The sequence below is a fragment of the Sceloporus undulatus genome, chromosome 1, assembly GCF_019175285.1.
Source record: "Sceloporus undulatus isolate JIND9_A2432 ecotype Alabama chromosome 1, SceUnd_v1.1, whole genome shotgun sequence".
NCBI lineage: Eukaryota > Metazoa > Chordata > Lepidosauria > Squamata > Phrynosomatidae > Sceloporus > Sceloporus undulatus.
In genome coordinates, this window is record NC_056522.1 from 283,705,651 (window position 1) to 283,730,055 (window position 24,405).

Here is a 24,405-nt window from a genome sequence, read left to right on the forward strand (position 1 = left end):
AAAAAGGTGAGAGAATCAAATATATAAGGTCAATGAAGATAAAACCAAGCAACCTTCATAAAATCATAAAGGTAAAAGGTCCCCATTCTAATAAGTGTCCAAAGTACACTAGCAATCTAACTCATTTTCTAGGTGCAGAATCATATCCTTATGACAAAATGACAATATCACCTAAAGCAAAAGCAAAAAGGGGGGAACATAAGAGATAATGAGCTTAATATGTTGTACCTAAATATATCCTTGGTTTTTCAATGTAGCCATAGTGAGGCAAAGTGGGGATGAGGAGGAATGCTGAACATCTCTCTACTATTTGCAAGTCTCCTGTTTATGAACTGTCAAAATAAAGTATTTAACTCCGGTTTTAATTACAATAAGCTGTTGTTTCATTCAGGAAAACAATATAGTATTTGTCAGCCAAACTGTATTAAGATAAATATTAATACAATGTACAGTCGGCCTTCCATATTTGCAGCCTTGACACTTGTGGTTTTGATTATTTGTGAGCTCAAGCTACTAACCTGGGCATTCCTCCTCCTCCCCTCCCTCCCTGGCTTTTCCCCTTGGGGCAAAAAAGCCCAGGAGCTAATTCTGTTTTTTTCCTGGCCGACCAGGCAGCAATCCAGCTGGGAAAGGGTCATGGGGGATGGAGGTGCCTCCACCCTTTCCCAGCCAGATCGCTGCCTAGTTGGCCAGGAAAAAAACAGAATTAGCTCCTATGCTAAAGGGACAGGTGGGCAGGAAACAAGGAGCATGTGCTCCTGCTTCTCTTCCCCCACTCACCCTTCCCTTTAACTGGCTTCCTCATAGGGGAGGAGTAGATAGTCGCGTTTTTTCCACATTGAAGGGAGGGGGTATTATTCCCCTAACCTTCACGAATGTGGAGGGACGTCTCTAGTCTTATATTGATGAGAATAAAGAAGGAATATATTAATTTGACTTATAGTATTTGTTTATTCAATCTGATATGTATCCTGCCTTTCTCACGTAACTGGAATCTGAAGTAGATTGCAATGTAAGTAAAAAAACAAGCAGAAGTCAAATATAATTAAAAAAACAAATTATCAATAAATTATAAATATTAAAAAGCAAGTAAATATTAGTAATAATGTTAAAATACAAATGCTTCTGCATTTTTGGTGATTTTACTTATTTGTTTTAACAAATGGTTTTGACAATAAAATTTGCTTTTATATCAATTAAAGTTACACACTATAATCAGAGTCTGAAGCAGCACTTGATTAAATCAGATTTTATTTACCATATTAACATGGTGAAGTAAAATTGAGTTTATTGGTTTGGCGCAATGACCCAGCTGGTGAATAGCTCTCTCTCTTTACAACATTGCTGTCTTATTATTTTCTCTTTAGACTTGGCATGGGCTTTTCATTGATATGTCTCTGTTAAGTTATGGTTTGTTCAGAACAATTGATATGCCCCACAGCAGTTTTTGAGACTGCCTAGCAGAGAGATGACAGCAGTAATTTGAGATTTTTACAGAAAATGGGTTCATGTGAATGAAATATTGTATCTGTTCTTCCTTTTATATACAGTATCCATAATTCCTGTCCAACCTATAAAGACAGCTGTCTGTTGGGAATGATTTGATTATGTATTTCTGCATGGCAGAGGATTGGACTGGATGTCCCTTATGTTTTCTTCCAGCTCTATGATTTTGTGATTCTAGATGTAAATACAGAGAGGTTATTATGAAGACCTTTTATACACAGCTAGACTTCTCTCTCTCTTGGAAAAGGAGGAGAGGAAGACCAAAATAAATTGTGCAGTGATTTCTTATTCTGAGTAAGGGAGATATAGCAGATCTCCTTTTCACCAACTTATTTTAAAAAGAACAGAACAGCTACTATTAAGCATAGTTATTCCCACAGTTATGGAATGTCCATTGTCCCCACTACTATTTCTGGTATTGGTATTGATTGGAATTATTAAAAAAGAGGAGGAAATAAAAGGACATAAAGTAAAAGAATACACAATTAAAGCAACGAACTTATGATTATTTTAGATACTCCACTTGATAGAGGAAGATTGAACAAAATATTATTGAAATTTTGAGAGATTTCAGGGTGTAAGATGAATAGGGAAAAATCAGCAATGATTGGGGAAAACTTAGCAAAAGCAGAAGAGACAGAACTTTTAGCAAAAGCAAGTATAAAAATAGAGAAAAAAATAAAATATTTAGGCATAATAATTTCAGATAAAACATGGGAACTATTTGAAAACAATTATATAAAATTATGGGCACAAATCAAAGGAGACCTGACTAAATGGAGAAAACTAAATTTATCCCTGTTAGGGAAAATTGAAGCTATAAAAATGTCTGTGCTGCCAAGGATATTATTCTTGTTTGAAATGATACCAATAATTATATCAGACAAGCCTTTTAAGGATTGGCATAGGGACCTAACTGGATTTATCTGGAATGTAAAGAGCCTAAGATTGAACTCAAACCATTACAAGATGCAAGGGAAAGAGGTGGATTGGGAATGCCAAATTTGCAGATCTACAGTGGAACCTCGCTATACACGGGGGATCCGTTCCGGATCCCGCCACGTATGGCGATTTCCGCCTATGCTCGAGCCCCATTGTAAACAATGGGATTGGTGCACAGCGGCGCGGAGGTGCGCGCGGCGCAACAGGCGCACACACCCATTCAACTGAATGGGACGCGCCGCCCCTTCCGCCCTGCGTGCGCCCCGCAGCTTGAGCACGTATGCTCAAAGCCGCATAAAAAAAGTACGCGTATGCGGAGGCCCCACTGTATTTTGAAGTAAATTGTTTTGTTTGGATAAGGGATTGGATATTATTAAAGGATAAAAGATTATTGGAACTCAAAGGGAAAGCTATCAGATTTGGATGGCATGGATATTTGGAATATGATAAAGAAAGGGTAAATAAAAACTTACTAACCATTGTATTAGGCGATCTTTAATATGAGTGTGGCAAAAATATAAACTCCGTATAACATCTAAAATTCCCCTTTGGGTTTCCCCTCTAGAAGCTTTCTATAGAAGAGAAGGAAGATTGAAAGAAGATTGGTTTACATATGAAGAATTACTTAAAAATCAAGAGGGGATATTTATATTAAAAACACAAGCTGGATTAGAAGAAGAAGGGAAAATTATGAATTGATTTCTTTAAAGGCAAGTATATGAAAGATATAAAGTTGATGGGAAAATTAGAGGATTCCAAAGTGATAAAATTGAATTGGAAATAGTTGGATAAAATTGAATTGGAATTAGAGGAGAGCCAAAAAAAAAAAGTGCAAAATTATACAAAGCTTTATTGAAAATAAACATGGAACAAGAGGACATTAAATATCAAATGATAAGGTGGGCTAAAAATGTAGGACATCTGAATAATCTGGCACAATGGGGGAAAGTGTGACAAAAAGGAATGAAGTACTCAACATCACAGAAGTTAAAGGAAATTTTTTATAAAATATTCTATCATTGGTATATAACTACCAAAAAAAATTCTAGAATATATAAAAAAACAAAATAGTGGTTGGAAAGGTGGTGAGGTGGTCGGCACCTTTTTCCACTGTTGGCAGACTTGTAGAATGGCGAACACATATTGGAAAATAATTAATGAGACAAGAAATTCTATACTTAATATCAAAATGCAAATGTCTCCAGAATGTTACCTATTGTGAATATTAGAGGAAGATCAGGAAAATAAATATGGGAAAATATTATATTACCTAATAACTACAGCTAGGATAACCTATGCACAGAAGTGGAAAAATAAAGACATCCCCAGTGAAGAAGAGTAGGTTCTCAAATTGTATGAAATAATTGAACTTGGTAAGTTAACCCAGCTACTTAAAGGCAGACCAGATGATGAAATTTATAATGAATGGAAACCAGTTATCAACTATTTTGAAAGGTTCAATCTATTATGATTGAACCTATTATAATATTATTATAATATTGATTATATTGATTGAACTATTATGCGGTTCAATCGCAGTGATAAGCTTCCCATTTTAGGAGTTAAATTTTATAGGATATATAAGTAATATTAGATGTTATTTAATTTAGTGTATAATTGAAAATAGGATTTCAGGAAAGAATAAGATAGAATAAAAATTGGACAAGATAGAACTAAAAGTAGATAGGAAGTCATGATATGGTAAAGGAAATCCTAGAGAAGGCAAGGAAGAAAATTGGAGTGTATGTGATAAATTAGGATCATTTTAGGTATGAAAGAGTGAGAATGAAAGTAATCCAGAAAGATTGATGGAAGGTCTAGTAAGTGGATGAAGGTTTGAGTATGTGAAGAAGGTAGGAGTAAGTGGAGGGCAAGAAGGTAAGAAAAAGAAAGTGGAAGATGAGGAAGAAATTAGTAGATGAAGAATAGGATGGAGGAAAAGGAAAGGAGGGATTAAAAAAGAGAAAAGGAGATTTAAGACTGGGAAGCTAAGAAAGAAACAGTCAGGATGGTAAAAGGATTAAGAGAATGGGAAGGGTGATATAGGAAGGCAGAAAGTGAATGTAAGTTTGTAAGGTATGGAAGTGTAGGATAAATAGCCTATATGAGGTTCTTTTGAGGATCAGATATAACGTTTGTTTTAAAATGTGTGTGTATTTTAATGTGGTGTATATAAATTCAAATAAAGATTTATTTTTTTTAAAAAAAAAGCATAGTTATTCCTGTATCTGGGAATGTCTTCCATACTTCTTTCATCACTGCCTTACTGCTTCAGTAAAATTTGCCCCAAAATGGTACAGTCTCTCTTCTATCATGGAAGAATATAATAGTAAAGAAACAGGTTCACATTTCTGAATGTAGGATGAAAATCACTTACTTTGGCTCTCTGTGGCAAGTTCATCATTGTGTCCCCCTTGAAGTCACTTTTGTTCTTCCTGCACAGAACAGCCGTAATAATGAGGATGATGACCGTAACAACTGCTATGGGAGCCAACACTGCTGCAATGATCCACAGGTTGTTGGGTGGATTTTTCACCACAGCTATGTACACCAAGAAAGGAAGTCAGTAATTCAAAATACCAGTTTAAGAAAGACCAATGAGCCATCCTGTCCAGTATTGACAAATCCCTACTGACACACTAGGTCCCAAAATCTTCAGACTGGCAGAGCTCAAAGCAGAGCTTAGAAATGTTACTATTTTTGGATTACCACATTCCCTTGGCAGCCTGAAGTGTGGTTAGCCTACTGAGGTGATTTTGAATATTGAAGCCCAAAAGTAACATTTTCAAGATTTGAACTGGATATACCCATGACTGGAAATGGAACCTTAAGCATGGCAATTATGCTCTAGCACTCATAGTGAAAAATCATTACCATCAGCTCCTAGGAAAACAGGAAAAAAAAAACTGACTAGAAAATACAGTAAACAGAAATACCAGCTCAAGCTCACTTTGGGGCAAGAGTACAGCTGAGCAGCAGAGGAAATCTTATCAAAAGGTCCCCCAAGTTCCAGCTCCAGCTCCAGTTTTAGGAGACATGGGAAAGTCCTGTAGCTGAAATCTCAGAGAGCCACTGCCAGTCATTGAAGACATTTCTGAGCACAATGATGCAACTTGGTATAAATTGGTATTCCTATATTCCACATCATCCAAGTTAAACCATGGATTATACAAGCAATCACTGTAATTCTTGTCATTTATGGCAGAGGTGGCAATTCCTTCCTCGGTGCAAGTTCTTATATAGAACTAATTGAATGCTTTGCTTCTTTTCATAAAATTCAAGTAATAATATTCACAAGAGAATGACAAGTAATACAGCATTTATGGCAATGAAGTGACTAGAAATAAGAAAGGTGTAGGTCACATTACTATTTCCACCTGGAAAGAGACTAAAATCAATTATGTAATACAAATGTATCCATAGCTAGCCAGACAATGTTGTAATCTCAGGGGTGAATTAAAAACTGAGGTGACCTTGAATATTTTTACAATTTATCAGAAATTATACTTTATTTTACATAAGAGTAATCCATATAACCTATGCTTTAACAATGCGATGCACAGTTTATGACAAAATTAAACCAAGCCTACCTACTCTAGAGAAGATATACTTGCCTGGGTCAGGCAATCAGTATCTCATCTTAATACATGAAATCATGTGCAAACTTCAGGCAATCAGGTGCATCACTGATGAAAATGAGTGAACAATCAAAGAAACGCAGCTTCCCATTCTCCCTAAACTACGAATTATGGTTAATAGCTTCCAAACAAGCCAGGATACGTAAGTCAACTTCAAACTATGGCTAAATAATAATAAAAAAAGAAAGTGGAAGATGAGGAAGAAATGAGTAGATGAAGAGTAGGATGGAGGAAAAGGAAAGGAGGGATTAAAAAAGAGAAAAGGAGATTTAAGACTGGGAAGTTAAGAAAGAAACAATCAGGATGATAAGAGGATTAAATACACTGGTTTGTTCAGAAGCCATGAATCACAGTTACATAAGTGAAACTAAGGGACCATGCAGACTGCCCCTGAACAGGCAGCCTGCAGCCACCTCCATCTTCAGCAGAGGTGGCCTTTCCAGGGTGCTAAAAGGAACAATCATGATTGTGATAAATTATTTTAAAGCAATAAAACACAGAAGTGCATTCTTACGGTCAGCTTGTACTTGAACAACATATCCCAGTGTCAATGCCATCCTTTGTGAATCAACGGTGCTCAAAAGTTTGGCAGCTGTTGTGCCCAGCAGAGGTTTCCCATTGTATAAAGTATAGTAAGTCAATTCAGCAGGATCCTTGGGACCTGGAATTCGCTGCATTTTCACCATCTTTTTTTTATTTAGTGACAGCAATGACAAAGGAAAAAAGATCACATCTACAATTTTAATAAGCTCATCACTGTGCCAACAAGATAAAATTAATATGCAAACAGACCAGTAAATTAAATTTGCATTCTTGGTTAGAAGTGCAACATGCTTGAATACTCAAGCAGAAAATATTTTGTACAGTCATGACATTGGGAATCAGGGAAATCTATAGGGCCAAGTGTTAAGTGGATCTGTTATATTGTTATTTTGTTGCTGTGTGACTTCAAGTCGTTTATGACTTATGGAGACCCTGTCTTGGGCTTCTCTTGGCAAGACTTGTTCAATGAAGGTTTGCCATTGCCTTCCCCTGAGGCTGAGAGTATGTGACTTGCCCAAAGTCACTCAGTGGGTTTCATGACCAAGCTGGGAATCAAACCTTGATCTCCAGAGTAATAGTCTAATACTCAAACCACTATGCCACACTGGCTCTCAAATTATATAGAAAGTTTATAATCTATGAAGCTCACACTTGATGGAAAGAGGAAAAAGTAATTATTTGTGAACGGTGATTTTAATTACAAATTCCTTTATAAAATAAAGTACACTCAATGTTGCTGCTGTTGTTGCTGCTGTGTGCCTTCCAGTTGTTTCTGACTTATGGTGACCCTTATGCAAACCTATCACAATGTTTTCCTGGCACATTTTGTTCAGAGAGGGTTTACCATTGCCTTCCTCTGAGGCTGAGAGGGGGTAACCTGCCCATGTTCACCCAGTGGCTTTCCATAGCCTAGTGAGGATTTGAACCCTGCTCTCTCAGTGTCCTAGTCTAGCACTCAACCCACTACACTATGCTGGCTCTCAAATACTGTCCTGTTTTTCATTTACATTTCTTAAAGGAGCCCTCCAATGTGGTTTCTACAAAAGTGTAACAAAAAGATGGTAAAAAGAATGGAGAAGCATCAGAAGGCTTTCACTGTAGTTGTTACAATCTTATTACCTACCTGGACAGTGTAACTACCAACTGTAGTAGCTCGTTTAAATCGTCTTCCTTGCTGATGGGACATCATGAATAGTGGTGCTAAACGCTGCTCCATTAATCTTGCAAAACTCTGATTATTCACCCCCATCAATGTGACGTCAACTCCTTGTATAACTGCAATAGTAGAGGGGAAAAATAACCTGTAGCAATAGATTAACAATATCTTAATATTTGGGCTGCAGGGAGATGTACAGTCATGGAGCTGGGAAGAACAAATTGGGTCACCTAATCCAACTTCGTCCTTTATGACTGACTATACAAAAACTACTGCATGCCTGTGAAAGTTTTTTTTTTTTCTCTTGAAAACTGCCAAGGAGGCAAGTTCCATAAGTTCATCACCCTTGGGGGACAGATTATTTCATTGCTGAGCTGCTCTTACTGTCAGAACTTTCTCCTAATAGTTAATCTAAATTTGCCACTCCACAACTTAAATCCCTTTGCTTGCTCCTCTAATGACATCCCTCTTCTTTATAAGATCTTGTTAAATATATGGATTATTAACATGTCCTCTGCCTTAAACACGCTTTCTTTGTGATTAAAAAAAAGTTCCTCCCACTGTTCTTCACCTGTAGAGAACCTATGTATTTGCACGCCTGTCTGACAATAGCAAAATCTCTCTCTCTCTCTCTCTCTCTCTCTCTCCACACACACACATATACACACACACACACACACACACACACACACACACAGAGAGAGAGAGAGGTATATACACAGAGGGAATGGAAATCCGAGGCAAAGTGAAAGAACACATTAAGGAACTTAAAACAGCAGTCTAAACCCACATGAAGCCAAACAGGTTGAATATGTTTGGAGTTGGGCATCCCCATGAGTAGCTGTAATGTTTGGAGAGGGAAGCAGCATAGAAACAGGAGACTGTCTCTCTGAGAGCACTGGAAGTAAAAATTAAGGCATGAAGAATGGAAGTGGACACCTGCACAAAAGCAACTGAACAGTGAGGATTCAAATGGATTTGGCTAGGAAGTCAAAATAACACAGGAAAAGCTGGCCCTGACACAGAAATAGTCTGGAAATCTATTTGTGAAGGTGCATAAACAAGATGGAATTAATCAGCTGCATTAAAAATACCTGTTTATCTTGGATAATGCTCTCTGTGGAGGTAGTTCCAGCTGAGGCAAAGCAAGCAGACCAAATGCTACAGATCCAGAAAGCTTTGATTCTCCTACCAATATACTTTTATGTTAATATATAAATTGTACCCAATCATGTTTTGCTGACAGGAAAACTAAAATCATGTTATTAGGCAATCCCTATTTCCCAAGCAGCAAGAAGTACCAGGATAAACTCTAGAATTCTGTTTGCTTTTGACAGAAGAGAAAGGGAGCAATTTTCTGAGGCACCATTCCCACTGGCGGTTTTGCTCTGGAAGGAACTGGGCAGATTTGGGGGGGGCCTCCCAAATCTCTCCGTAAGCAAGTGCTCACTACAAATCAGGGGCATTTTAACCCAAATGCCCTCTTGGGGGAATCGGGTTTAACATGAAGGCGCCTGCTGTCAATCAAGTGATCGTCATAGGTGACGTTTGCAGCACTCATTGGGGCATCGGAAGTGTGCTTCCCCCCCTTTTTTTTTAAGAGCCAGGCACAAAATGCACCAAAATGTGCACATTTTGTCAAATTTAAAAACTTCCTGTGTGTGTGTTGTGGGCATTTGGGTCAGTGCAGGTTATGATCTGCCCTTGGCCCCATTTTTAACCTCAAAATGCAAGCTAATGCATCCTGTATCCCCCCCTCCTTGCCACACCAGAATGCCTTTTACACATGTAATAATAATAATAATAATAATAATAATAATAATAAATTCCACACCTCAGAAATGCCAGAAAAGAATGTGATTGCCATGCATTCTTTTTTTGCTTTCAAAAGCAATTCAGGGCTACCCCTGAATTCCTTAGAGACAGTAGCAAAAGCATGTATCAATTTGCCAATTTGCCAAATTGAAAAGAGCAACATTGTAACATTCAGATTGTAGCATTCATTCCCAAAGGAAAAAGTCTTGCCCTTTGCAACATTTCCCCTTTGCTGGAAGCGAGCAAATGAAAGGGAAAGGGAACAAGCAGCTAGCCATGTTCTATCCATCTATATATCTACCTCAAGCAAAAAACATGCACATATTTTGTCAAAAATAATTTTAAAAAATTGAAAAGGGGGAGAAGGTGCCTGATGCGAGCTCCGTTCATGACCTGCCTGTGACCTGAACTGAACTGACCCTTTTCCTCCTGCTTACATTCTCTTTAGAGGAGGTTTGCCATTGCCTTCCACTGAGGCTGAGAGAGAGTGACCTGTCAGTTCCAACTAAAGTAGACCCATGGAACCAATTGGGAATAAAAGGGAAATGCAGCGCAGGCATTCTGACTGTAGCATCCACATATAACACCAATAATAATAATAATCCAGGAGCAAGAGGAAATGAAAGCAGCACAAGCAAGCACACAGACATGTCATCCAAAAAATCATGCGCATAGATTGTCAAAAATAAAAGAGGCTCCTTCTGCTGCAGCCTGATTTCCCTACATCCCTCCTCCGGCTTGGCCCCGCAGCCCAATTTCCCTTGGCAATCCTCCTCCTTCTCCTTCCTTCCGACCCTCCCCTCCCTCTGCCCTGGCTCCTTCATCCTCCTCCTCCTGCTCCGTTATAGGATGCCCTCCATGGCTCCCTTCTTTCTGGGGCTCCTCATCCTCCTCCTCCTCCTCCGTCACTTTCCCTCGTCCCAGTCCCCCCCCGCCCTCCCTCTAACAGCCCTTTGCAGCCCCCGTCAGTCACCGTGATTTCCCCTTTTAGGCCTCCTCTCAGACCCTTTGCCTCCTGTCAAATTCCCCTTTTTGCATCCAGGCTCTTTTCCTCCTCCTCCCCTCCTCCTCCTCCTCCTCCTCCTCCTTCTCCGATGAGAGGAGGGAATGGTCTGCCCTCTACCCGCCCTCTGACCTTAATCCCTCCCTGAATTTGCCCTGATCATGATCGGGGGCAAGTTCATATTTCGTGGAACCCGGGTTTTTTCAGAAAAGACGGATTTTGCCCCGAATCTGGATACCCCGCGCTAAGGGGCATTTCCTTGTGCATGCCTCGGATTGTGACAGAATCGGGCCCAATATGAACTTCACGTGGAAGAATCGATTTCTCCTCCAGGTTAACAGGTAGTATGAATTGGCCCTAAGATTTCCTTCATTTACAAATGTAGAAGTAGAATGAAAATATGTCTGCCTGAACTTGAATCAGATCCACACAGATACTCCTTTCTTCAACCATTAACTTACTTCCTGCTTCTGATTCCATTTCTTTCAAAGTACAAACTTGTGTTTAATTCAGTCACATTCATGGCCCTTAGAAGCCTCCTGGAGCAGCACATCACCTTTTAAATAGGCTGCAGAGCCACTCTGCCCTGTTTAAATCAAGATTCTGCCTGCACAGACCAAATATACCCATCTTAAAAAAGAGTAAAAAAAAAAGTAATGAGTTGCTCCAGATCTTCCTGGAAGATCCAGAGCCCTCCATTCAATGCATGGCAGCTGATTAAAACATGTCCTGCTGTGCCACCTGGCACTACTGCCACACATCACTTGCTCTGGGATCAGAATGAGGTGCCCAGGCCTGATCAACACTGGGCACCTCCTTCTGACCTCAGAGCAAAGTAAATGCTGCAGCAGCACCTCTGCCAGGCAGCACAGTGGGACACAACTGAAAACAGCTACCCAGTGTCAGAATGGAGGGCTCCAGATAACAGACAGTTGGGGGGGGGAGGACAGTTTCAGGACCAGGATACTCCAGGCTGCTCCCAGAGTGTCTTGACCCATGCAGACACGATACAAAAGAGCTGTTTTTCAATATCAAGTCAAGTCAATTTAACGTTTATTGTACTAAGGCCATGACGAAATGAGCTTATCAAAAAGCATAAAACATTTAACATTTAAAACAAAAGGTACAGAATGAAAAGGACAAAAAATGTCCCAACATTTAATTTGCAGTTAAAAATAATTAACTGTTAAAAAGGACAAATGCAAAAAGAGACATCTTTCCTGGATATTAATAAACAAATATGATATAATCATAAAATCTAATTAATACTTGGCATCTCCCTGGCAATTTATGGTGATTTTATTTAACTTTCTCTTTCTAATCTTTTTTGCAGCCATGGCAAAAAGAGCCACTCTATGCGTTACACAGTCATTGGTGTCACTCAAAAGGAATTGGACCAAATCAGCAGTAGAGCTCCCACTTTTGTTAGTCAGCAAGGGAGTTAAAAAATTTCTATCAACTTCAGGCTGCTTCTGGTTTGGGGTGTTGGTTCAGTTTTCTTCCCCAGTCTGTGCAAACTCTGGAGGGTTCTAAGGGTATGAAATTGGACCTGAGACTAACCACAGTTTCACATTCCATCTTATAGCAAAAACTGTAATTAGGTGAGCATGAGCAGCGCTAAAGGACATGAAGACATTTTATAACACACCAAAAAGTGAAGACTTCTTTTTTTAAGTGAGGCATAAAGAAGCAGATATATGGCTTAAAAATAGGCAGCCTCAGGAAACAAAGAGAGAAGGGTATTCATATTCAGAGAAAAGGGGTAGGCACAAGTTGTTGTAAGAAAAATATATACATACATTTTAATACCAATGTTAATACCTGTTGTGCTTTAGTATTATACCATCTTCATATTTATGTGTGTTTACGTCCTAACTTCTAGAACCCAGTTATTCTGAGCTTAAGAGGTGAGACACATGGTTTTAAAATCAGAAAGAAAGAACTGTCCAAACAACAGATTAGCTACCAGTTCCAAAAATCACAAAACAATGAACATTCCACTTGTCAACTTCACATGAAGTACAATAGCACTATCATCAAGGCAGCAGGGAAGTATTTCTTTAAAAATGCCAAGTTTTACCTGTAATCACCCAGTAGTCTCTAGTTGCTTCTGAAGTATCAAGATTTGGATATTCCAAAGCTATTGAAATAAAAAGGGAAAAGAAAAGAATTACTCCAAATAGTCATAGTTCTGGATTGAGAGGAACATCAATTAATAAACTTCATTCATTGGACACAAATGATTCAATGTATACTTATCCCATTATAAACCACAGGAAGCAACTTAGGTTGAAATAATGGATGTTAGATGACTTTCACCCTCTTTAAATCTCTATGATATATTTGACTATATTCTACTGCCTTTTGTTTGCTTATGTTGGCTTTATTAAGGATTACTGACTTATTTTATTTATTGTTAAGTTACTTCAATTGTATTTTACAGCATATAAAGTAACAATGTGTGGTTATTAAGCAAAATAACATTCCCTAAACACTTAAGATTGTGTAGTATTTGTATAGGATGTACTCAAATCATGCTATTGATGTGTCACACAAATCCAGAAATAAGCATACAGTATAAGACTTAACCCTACTGGATTTTACCAATGCAGATCTTAGGCAAATTTTACACCCACACATAGATGTCTGGTAGAGCCAGAGTCTGATAGGTGTGCTGGCACAGATAAAAGGAAAACCAGACTGAAAATTATCCATATAAGCATAGTGATTGATCTAGATCACATATTAAGCATGTATCTGCAAGGAGATTTCAACCGCAGCCTACCGCCCATATTTACCTGTTCAAAATTATTTTACTTTGTTCATATGCCCCCTTCCTCCCAGAGTGGGACCCAAGGTTGCTCACAGAGGGAATTAATTAAAATCCACCAATGCAATTTTTTAAAAAAAATTGACATAGTTAAAACAGTATAAAATTATTTTAAAACATACACAAGTTAAAAAATAAATAATACACACCCCAGTTTTTAAAAAGCCTCCCTAACACAGGCCCAAAACACATGGGCCAAAAGCACCAGCTTCAGGCCAATCCAGGGGCATGACATACAGATGATGTATCATCCCAGGACTGGGGAAAAGCTGTGCAGCAGCTGCCTAAGGCAGCCCCCAAGGCCACCAGCAAAAAGGGTACAAAAAAAGCACTCCTTGCCAGTGGCCTGTTTGGGACCATGGCTGCCACCGGCCTCAGGACTGTGGAATCTGGTCACCACAGTCCTGTGCTGAACAGAGCGCAAGCTGTAGTGCCCAGAGACTGCTACAAGAACCCAGTCTGCTTGACCTCAGAATTACTTATTAAAAGCCTGCTTAAACAAAAGGTTTTTACCCTGCTGGTGAAAGGAAAGTAGGGAGGGAGTTCCAGAGGATGGGAGCAGCCACTGAGAATGCTCTCTCTCATGTCTTCTCCCAGCAAGCCTGTGATGGTTGCAGGACAAAAAGAAAGTGTTCCCCTGAAGGTATTAAGAGTTCTTGAAGATGCAGAAGGGGAGATTCACTTTCCAAAAATCTAGACCTAAGCCCTATGGGGGCTTAGGTCATGCTCAGCACTTCAAAATAACTCCGGAGGTAATCGTCTTATTTGCTACCATTGCTATTCATTTACTTTCTCGCTATCATTGCTTTTCATTTACCTTCGACAGTATCTTCAATCAGTATGCTGTATTGTTGCAACTACCCAAGTGGGGACCATTTTCTATGACTTGTGGGAATAAAGCTCAAAATTGGAGCTGTGAAGATCAGAGAGGACACTAATCTAGCATTTTTGGAACCTTCTGTCCGTCTCCTTTTATAGAAACTTTTTCACTACAGCAGAGGTTATTAGGACCTGAGGAAATATGTGGACTTAGTTTGAGATACACTGCTCTCTACAGTATTTTGGATCTGTGTTTATTGTTTTTCAGAATTACTACAATGTGGGTACTGTATATAAAAAATGAAGAGATTGCTTATCTGTAACTGTGGTTCTCACACAATAGAGTTTGCGCCTGCACAGAGTCTCCATTCAGAAGCTGAAAAGCTGAGCAGATTGGTGGGAGGCCCCATCCACTCCCGTATACTGAGCATGCTCAATCCTACCAATCTAGCTCCACCTTCAGTTCAAGTCCACTGCAAGAAAATTAGCAGGGACCTGACTGAAGGGAGGCAGGGTGGGTTTGTGTGAGGGCACAGTTACAGGTAAGCAACCTGTTCTTCTTCATGATCTCTGTGCCTCACACAATCGGGTGACTAAAAAGTTTACATGTGGCAGGTGGGAAGGTCACTGCAGAACTGAAGAGAGAAAAATCCACTTTGAAAACAGTCAAAGCTGTCATCCCAACAAGACCTGGAATCAAGCCAATAATGCCAAACAAACGTGGAAGGTTGAGATCACATGGCAGACATCAGGCAGAGGGACGCCCCTGAGGAATGTGTCAGATGAGGAGACAGCACTAGTTGATTGTGGGCACACACTCAAAGGAGGAGAGCATTTGAAAAAATAGTCTGGGCAATCCATTTTGAATATAGGGTAGCCTTTTCTAGGTCCACCGTAACAAACAAACAACTTGTTGGTCAATCTGAACTCAGCAGAACATTGAATGTAAAATGCCAAAGCATGGCAAACATCAAGTGTGGACATAGTCTTTTCCAGAGGAATGGAAGGGTCTGTATACAAGGTGGGCAGCACAATATCCTGAGAAAGGTGGAAAGGGAACACCACCTTAGGGAAAAAGGAAATGCCCAGCCTGAGGACCACTTTCTCCTTGTGAAAAGTAAAGAAGGACTCATCCAAGCACAATGCTGTCAGCTCGGAAGACCTCCTGGATGAAGTGATGGCCATCCTGTTTTCAAAGTGGATTGCCAACCCCAAAGATTCAAAGGGGAGCCTGGTAAGATGCGTAAGCACCAATGAGAGCAACCAGGAAGGAGCCAGCGGAGTTAGCGGAGGATAAAGATGGTGTAGGCCCTTGAAAAACCTCTTCAAGGTAAGGCGAAATGAAGAGCTTAGCAGACAGTGAACCAGGCAGTTGGTTAGCTACAATAGCTGACAATATACCTTGAGAGATGAAAAGGTCAGCCCTTAACCACGCAGATGGAGCAGGAAGTGCAAGGCCATAGACAGTTGAATCGGTGAGCATGGCTCAGCTCTAGCCACATCAAAGGCAAAAAAGCACTTCCATTTATAAGAGCAAGGCTGCTTGGTAGAATCCTTCCTGGAAGCTGAGAGGACCTGAAGAAATTCTGGAGTGGTCAAGGCCAGATCCTCCAAGCTGTCATGTGGAGGCTGTGTAGGTCCGGGTGAAGGACTGTGCCATTGGAGTGGGACAGACTGAGGTATTGGCCTCTGGACAGGTGGAATGGGGGGGGGGGGAGACAAACCAAGGTTGTCTTGGCTAGTAAGGAGCCAGTAGAATTGCACTGGCTCTGTCACTGGTGATTTTGGCCACAACCCTTGCCACTGACAGGAGTGAGGGGAAGGCATAGAGGAAGCGATGGCTCCAACTGAGAAGGAAAGCATCTCCTAGGGAGCCTGTCCCTCGGCCCGCTCTGGTGCAGAACACTGGACACTGTGCATTCTCTGGAGGGCAAAGAGATCCAGGGAGGGTGTTCCCCACCATGAAGCAATGAGATAGAAAGCTTCCTGTGATGAGATCCATTCATGTTAAAGGACCCTGTCCCGGCTGAGGGACTCTGCTAGGACATTGTCCTTGCCTGCCAGATGAATGGCCACCGAGTAAATGGAGCGTTAATGGTACCATGTCCAGAGCTGTTGAGCAAGATGAAGAAGTACAGGGGAGTGAGTTCCACCCTGTTTGTTAATATAACAGACTGTGGCAGTATTGTCTGTTACCACCTGGATGGCTTTGATGAGCATTGATGTGCATTTCCATTTCCTGTGGCCTTGTACACAGAGGTCTTCGAAATGGGCCCCCCAGTCCGTCATGGACACATTTGTAGTGACCATCCTGAAGGGTTATGGAGGTTGAAAGGGCATTCTCCTGAAGATGTTCTTGGGGCTGAACCACCACCGAAGGGAGGCACAAACACGTTGAGGAAGTGTCAGCCCTTTGGACTGTCTGTCGTTGAGATGGTCGAACACAGAGAAATCATTCTTGTAGAGGCCGAAATCTTAAGCACGACAAATAGGTTACGACTGTGGTGGAAGCCATGAGGCCTAGAATTTGCTGAATATCCCTCGCTCTAGGACAGTCCATATGGAGATCAGAGCAAAGGTGGGTCCAAAGAGCTTCTGCCCTTCTGGAGGGTAAGCAGGCATGAGCCATAACAGAGTCCAGAGATGTATCTATATACTCTATCACCCTGACCGGTTCCAAGACAAACTTGGAGGGGTTGACTGTGAGGCCCAAGTTGGTGAGGAGAGAAAGAGTGGTGTGGATATCTCGGAACAACTGTGTGTGGGATGACGACACCAGCAACCAATTGTCCAAATAAGGAAAAATCTTGATTTCCTGGACATGAAAGTGGGAGATGACCACTGCCATGCATTTTGTAAAGACACGGGGGGCGATGGAGAGGCGAAAGGGTATATTGATAGAGCTCTCTGTCAACAGCGAAGCAGAGAAACTTGGGTGCTGAGGTCTGATGGCGAGGTGAAAGTAAGCATCTTTCAGGTCTATCGATGCAAACCAATCCCCTTGATGGAGAAAGTGGAGGATGGACTGAAGGCTCACCATCTTGAATTTGTGTGGCATGATGTAGTGGTTGACACCCCTTAGATCGACTATAGAGTGGAGTCTGCCATCTCTTTCGAGCACCGTGAAATACCTGGAGAAATAACTGTCCACCTTACATTTGTCTGGGATGCGTTGAATGGCACCTTTGTTGAGAAGGGAGATCTCCTCTAGGAGAGGAGGGCAGGATGGAGTAGAGTGAAAGACGCCTAGAGGAGGAGTACTTGCAAACTCTATGGCGTAATCCAGACTTACAATGTTAAGTATCCAGTGATCTGTGGTGATTCGACACCAGTTGTTGTAAATGCAGCAAAGTCTGGAAAAATGATGAGATAGCAGTGGCAAGTTCTGAGGATTTGGACAGGAAGATGGTGTCGTCCCAATAGATCCATCAAAAATGGGATTTGAAGGATTAAGGCTTCTTGGAAGATTGTTGTTGTTGTTGTTGCTGTGGATAGTGCTGCCTTTAGGGTCTTCAAGAGGATTGCTGAGAAGAGCCCCTGTATTGAGTAGAGGCAACAGAACGAGGCCAGGAGTGGTTGGAAGAGGCAGGCCGGGGTGCCACTGTTGTTTCCAGTACTGTTGTTTCTGACTGGTGACACCCAACCTCTTGTCTGTAAGGCGTGCCTTGGCCAATGTGTCCAGAGACCCATCGGTATTAGCCGCAAAAAGGCCGTCACCTTCAAAAGGCAGATCCTCAATACACTTCTTAGCCTCATTTGTGAGATCAGTAGATCTGAGCCAAGCATAGCGACAGAGCGCAACTGCATCTGATATTACTTTGGCCACACAGTCCATAGAATGTCTAGATGACTGGACCTGTTGGTTGACCAAAGAGAGAGCCTCAGTGTAAAAGTCAAAGGCAGCCGCCTTTTGTTCTTCTGGTAGGAAGGGGATGAAAGCAGCCATGTTATCCCACAAAAATTTTTGGTAAGCACCCATGCAAGCCTGCATGTTACTCACCTTAGCAGAAAGGGCCCTCAAAGAGTAGAAGCGCTGTCCAAAAATGTCAAGGTGTTGAAAAATGTCCTTGTCAACTGGAGTAGAATGAGTCTTGCCAGAATACTTGGAGGAAAACTCAACTACCAAAGAGTCAGGAGTAGGGTGGGTGAAGAGATAAGGCACAGTATCAGGTTGAACCTTGAAGCAGGTGGTACAGATGAAGGCTTCAACCAAGAAAGGTTCATGACATCAGACAATGAGGCTAAAAAGGGGAGAACAGCTGGTGAAACTGCATTGGTACCAATGATCTCAAAAATCAGGATCTCTCGCTGGCTTAAGAGCAACCTCGACCTGAAGGCCTATAGCCTGAGCCATTCTCTGGGCCTCATTCAAATAGAGCTGAATAGAGCTGGGGATTGCAGCGTGATGTCTTCAACTTCTTCCTGAGGAGATGCAATAACAGGAGGAGAAGAAGCTGAAGACATTTCCGTGTCATAAGCCAATTTCTCAGTAGATTGCTGAGGGATGGAAGGAGTAACCTGTATGACAGCAGGAGGAAGCATAGACTGAGGCATTGATATCGAAGACACAATTGGAATGACATCAGGGATAGGGATTGTAATCGATGTCGATAGCAGAAACTGGGCTGCTGGCAAAGATTGAACAGGAGATGCAGGAGGTCAAGAGACTGTACCAGTAGTACGAGGCAAAGATGAAGGCACACTGGTGGTATCATAATCAAGCCTAGACTCATGAACATGTGGAGATTGAGATTGGGGCTGAGCTCGATATCGAGAGGGAGAGACGTAACATGACAATCTCTTCTTATAGAGATTGTTATGGTGGTAACAATCCCTATAAGAAGGAGAGTAAGACTGGAAAAAGGAAGGGTGTTCTATCCAGTATTCTTCAGCTAGATAATGACCAATATACGATGCCAAGGTATAAGGCAAATCTCAACAGAAGTTCCTAGAAGACGATGTAGATAACTCAACCTGGTCTTGAGATGGTGTTGGGGAGTGGTGAGATCAAGACAGAGACACATTATGGTGTTGAGCGGCTGAACACGAAAGGGAAAGCCTATAAACCCAAGCCGGAGAGGCAAATATCTGCAACAGGACTGAGACAGGAACCGGTGGCAGGAGAGACCATTGACGACAAAGATCGAATGAATACCGAGCCAGGTGGTACTGGAGCACTCAAAGTGGCAAAGGTCAAACCTCCCAATGTCAAGTCTGAAAGTGACCAAGATAGGGGGCTGTGATGCTGGCAATGGTATTGAGGCTGGTAGCAAAAAGGCCATAGTAATCTTCAAGGCAGTTGCTGCCATGGAGACCAGTGTGAAGGTCAAAGCAGACATCAAGGCCAAAAAAGTAGGAGGCAGAAGGGATGTCTTAGACATGTGCATCTTCTTAGACTTCTCGGCATCAAGGTCACTCGAGAAATCTGGTTTCTTTTTGGTCTTGTGAGGTTACTTCTCCTGGGAAGCAGAAGGAACCTCCTGCAATGAAGGAGACCAGACAACAGATTGTCCTGCTTACCTCTACTGAAGGCAGCACAGCAGGGGAGTATACAAAGGAATAGTCCAGAGTCCAGTCCAAAGGTCACACAATACCAGTCAGTCAGTCACAGCAAAGGGCAGAGGCAAGAGCGTAGTCACAAGGCAAATCCAGGGGTCAGATAACCAGTCATAAATCAGAGCAAGGAACAACAAGGCTGCAAGACTGGTTGTCAGCTGCAAAGAATCACTGCAGCTGGAGGTCTTTTAAAAGGCCTCTGCTTCTCTCAGCTGAAACCTATTAGCTCTCTTGTTGGCTTCTAGCCTGGAAGAATGCCTCAAAGACTCCTTGACCTGTCTTCACTCCACAGGTCCTAGCACCTCCAACCTACAGTCCATTGAGTATTTTTCTCTCTCTGCAGCTTCTTGAGCCTCCTCTGAGACTGCCGATCCAGGCAGCCCCAGATCTGTCCCTGTCTCAGCCTCCTCTATGTCTTCAGAGTCTGAGTCCTCTGACTGTACCTCTAAGTTAGGCATGGGCAGTCCAAGACACAGATGTCATAGCCTGCAACATCGAGAGAGCAGGCTCCAACGTGCTCGATGTTGAGGTTCTAGGTATCGAGGAAGGCACTGTAGATGGTAAGAACTTCGAAGTCAAGGGAGTCGATGTCGATGTCGAAGCCGATGTTTTGGAGATCTTCGGAATCCTTGGAAGTTTGGAGGTGGGCACCAAACCCAAAGGATCAGTCTGAGAATAAGATTTCTCCATAATGGAAAGGGAACATTCCCAACCGTTTCAAGCATTGGGCTCTGTTGCGCAGGGTCCTGTTGGTAAAGGAGGGGCAGATGGAATAACACTCAGCAACGTGGCCCTCACCCAAGCAAAACAGGCATTTAGATTACAATCAACATAGAGCTTGAACAAAGAGTTGGAAGCCACAAGAGGCCCAGAAGCAAGGCGCCCATCTGGATAGAGAAAAACACAAAAATTCAATTCCAAGCTCTGCAAGGGCAATATTCACAAGAAAAATAAAGGGAAAAAGTGAAATCACAAGAAAAAAGATTGAATCTACCGTACACGAAACGACTCAGCTAAGGAGCAGTCCAAAAGGAGTGTTTCTCTAGCAGCGGACAAAAGCGAATCGAAGGTGGAGCTAGATTGGCAGCATTGGACATGCTCAATACACAGGAGTGGGCGGGACCTCCCACCAATGTGCTCAGCTTTTCAGCTTCCAAATGGAGACTGAGCAGGCACTAAACCTATTGTGTGACGCACATAGACCACAAAGGAGAATTATTATTATTTATATGTTAAAGTGGTGGTTTTATTCTAAGGACACATTTATTTCTTTATCATATTACAGTTTAGTGAATTGTTAGTTTCTCCCTTCTATTTTTTCCTGTTTTCAGTGGTTGTAGGGGGAGCCTAAATGGAGATGACACACTTTAAATTAAAACAATACAGTAGCACATTAAAAAGGCCCCAAACCATTTTTGTAGGTTAACATATCTAGACAAAAACATAAACAGCTCTGCTGATTTGCTTGGCAGCATAACAATAATTTTTAAAATATGAAAAAATATGGAAAATTAGGAGACTACTAGTCAAGAGCACAGCCATGGAAAACACATCTACAAATAAATTCAGGAGGAAATTTCCTACAGCACTACAGCCAAAAAAGAATTGCTCTTGCATTTTTAAAAACTTTGTTTGCACTTTCTTGCAAAGTTACTTCATCTCCATCTTATCATTAGTGGCTTTAAAAAATATTTGTTCATGTCAGTGGCACCCCTTCACTGTGGTCCTGATAGTCAGGCTTCATGATACAACATCAATTTGCATGATATCTTATTAGCTTCATGGACTTGAATGGTCTGAAGTGAAGAGACACCACAAACAATGATCTTGGCTCACTATGGCTGCATCTGCACCGCATAAATAATCCAGTTCGACACTACTTTAACTGTCATGGCTCAATGCTATGGAATTCTGGGAGCTGTAGTTTGTTGTGGCATCAAAGTTCCACTGGTGGGGGGAACATTATCTCATTTTCTTAACAAACCCACAGGACCAGAAGTCCTAATCTTCCTAGAAATCATTTCTGAAGACTAAGGCAGAAATGGGAGCTGTTGCTTGGTTTCATCAAGCAGTAATCTCCCTCCAAATCCCCAGCCTGGTCTTTTCATTGCACCATTATTCTTGCAGCCAACAACTCAAACAAAATATAAAAACAGTTTTGAAATAAGAATACATTTTACTTTTCATTTTAGCAACCAAATAGCTAATCTAGTCCTTCAATGAAAAAAAAATGTACCTTGAAAAAGGCAAATTTCACTCCCAAAATTAAAATATTTCTACTCAATAAAAATAAATCACTTCCATTGTTTTCCGTCAGGTTTTCAGGCTATGTGGAAGAATTTATTCCTGACTTCTTGCTTGCAACTGTGGCTAGCATCTTCAGAGTCACAGTTGCAGGTGAAATGTCAGGAATAAATTCTTCCACATAGCCTGAAAAACCCATGGAAAACTATGGATGTCGGCTGTGAAAGCCTTCAACTTCACAATCACTTCCGTTGTTCAACAAAATGCATGAAATTCCTCAGCTCACCCTCCGTTTGGCTATAATGTGATGACCCCAAGTTTCATAATTTGCTCTCTTACATATTACATGCCAAGGCAAGAATGTTTTCTCACACAGTGACCAGAATTGGTTCTCCGTTTTTATTGATGTTCCTATAGAACAACATGAATCTCTTGCCACTTTCGTTCTTGTGTGCACTTAAAATAAAGTTTATCATCCGATGATGGACCCCTTTTCAGAAGCAAAACATTGTTGGCTTGGTAGATGGCTGGAGGAAACATGTTATGTGTGAAAATTATTTGTATCAGGGAAAGCAGTGATGTGTAAGTGCCAGTAGGACTTTTTGAAGAGCCGCCTGCAAATGATAAGCAAATACTGAGAAAAAAGAGGGTCCTGAAGGCTTACCTTCAGCAATCGTTAGAGGTGGGTAAGTGAGATAAAAACCCACCAGTTCTGCAGAAAGATGATTAAGAAGGTTGCTTGACTCAGTGCCATTTAAGACTGTACTTTCATTTCTCACCACATAAAACAGAGTGACAGCTTGAGAAACATTTGATGTGTTCAGGATCTAGAAGAAAAATCAAAGAAATAACAGATAGCTTAATTTTTCTTTATTATTTTTTGTACATATCATTACATTAGTGCAAATGGAAAAAAAGGTTAATCATGCTGTTATTGTAAAACACACATGCTCGTGAGTGTTTTCACTCCTTGGCTAGGCTATCCTAGTTTCACTATAGAACACAGGCAGAAGAAAAAGTATTCCCCTTCAGAAAAAAGAGGGTTCATATAGACACAGTCTAAAGCTTTGGGTGCTTTATTCTATGCCATGTTCACATGTGCGGCATGGGAAGGCTCTGGGCACATATGGCTGTACCATGTTCACTCCAGGTGTAAAATGGAGGAAACTGTTAATTGCCCTCAGATTTGTTGATATGGGGTGGGAAATAAATATTTAAATAAATATGTAAACAAAAAATGTGTTTTTCTTACTATCAGTTTTTCGTTAAAAAAAACCAAACAGATCAAGACCCAAGGAGCCCTTTAGACAAGCATTAAGGATACACCTATACTACTTCCTGCCAAAGTGAAGTAAGATCAAATTTATTCAAAGGACTTCATTATTTGCTTCTCCCTCATTATCAGCACATCCGACATTTGAGTATTATTTAGAGGTATCTGGGATGACTGTAGATATGTGTATGGTTAAGTTCAATCCTTGCACTATGTTCCTCTCCCTTTTAACTAAGGAGAACTGAACATTCAACTCCGTGATCTCATCTGTTTTTATGATTAATGCACCTATAACAGATTGACAGGGTTGTCAACTGTGTAAAGTATAAAGAAGGATGTGCTCAAGTGGGGAGATTCTACAGACCTTACCCTTTAAATAAAAGAGAACTGAGAAGAAAATGGAAAAGGGAATGGGCAAGAGAGTAAGAAAGTACACAAAATGTTCCATGCACAGGTGAGTCACAATATTTCAATAGGCATCTTCTTCCATCCACACAAACTGCAGAAGTGCATTAAACAGAAATGGGGGACATGTGCCTATCTTCACACTAGTGCCTTTTTCAACAAGGGAATGTCATGCCCACACAAATCCCCAGATGCTTACAGAGCATTTTAGACAGGTCAAATGCACGTGCATTCAGTTTGCACTGACCTGCAGCAAGTATCTAGAGCTGAAAAGGCCTCCATCTTTTTTGATGTTCTCAAGGAAAGCAAAAGAGCAAGAATTACTCTTCTTTATCTATGGTATTTGGGAATAAAAAAAATGCCTAAAAAGTGCTTGGCACTGTACATAAATAAAAGAAAGCAGGCCCCTGCTCACAATCTAAGGCTCAATATCTAAATAGTAAGGAATTTAAAAACAGATTTAGTACAGTTAAATAGCAGATCTGTTCCCACTGTGATTCAAAGAAATAATGACAACATGCCACCACTTGGTGACATGGCACAGAGTGTCTTAGCAATAGTAGACACTAATGTTTTACTTTTCCACATTTTGTTATGTTGCAGCCTAGATTTAATGGGCATTGTTAACACTTGATGTACACACGATACCTAAAACTGCAAAGATATAAAATAGTT

At 41.0% G+C, this 24,405-nt stretch overlaps 1 protein-coding gene across 5 annotated transcripts in view; it reads right to left on the reverse strand.

The window, feature by feature from the left end:
• Window positions 1-24,405, reverse strand: part of KIAA1549L (KIAA1549 like) — a 278,122-nt gene that overhangs the window by 107,506 nt on the left and 146,211 nt on the right. For all 5 annotated transcript variants that reach the window (XM_042466172.1, XM_042466156.1, XM_042466163.1 and 2 more), the window contains 5 exons: window positions 22,717-22,879; window positions 12,684-12,743; window positions 7,753-7,904; window positions 6,601-6,772; window positions 4,826-4,989 (listed from right to left, as the gene is read on the reverse strand). In XM_042466172.1, coding sequence (XP_042322106.1) covers window positions 4,826-4,989; window positions 6,601-6,772; window positions 7,753-7,904; window positions 12,684-12,743; window positions 22,717-22,879 — 711 coding nt within the window. The remainder of the gene's footprint in view (window positions 1-4,825; window positions 4,990-6,600; window positions 6,773-7,752; window positions 7,905-12,683; window positions 12,744-22,716; window positions 22,880-24,405) is intronic.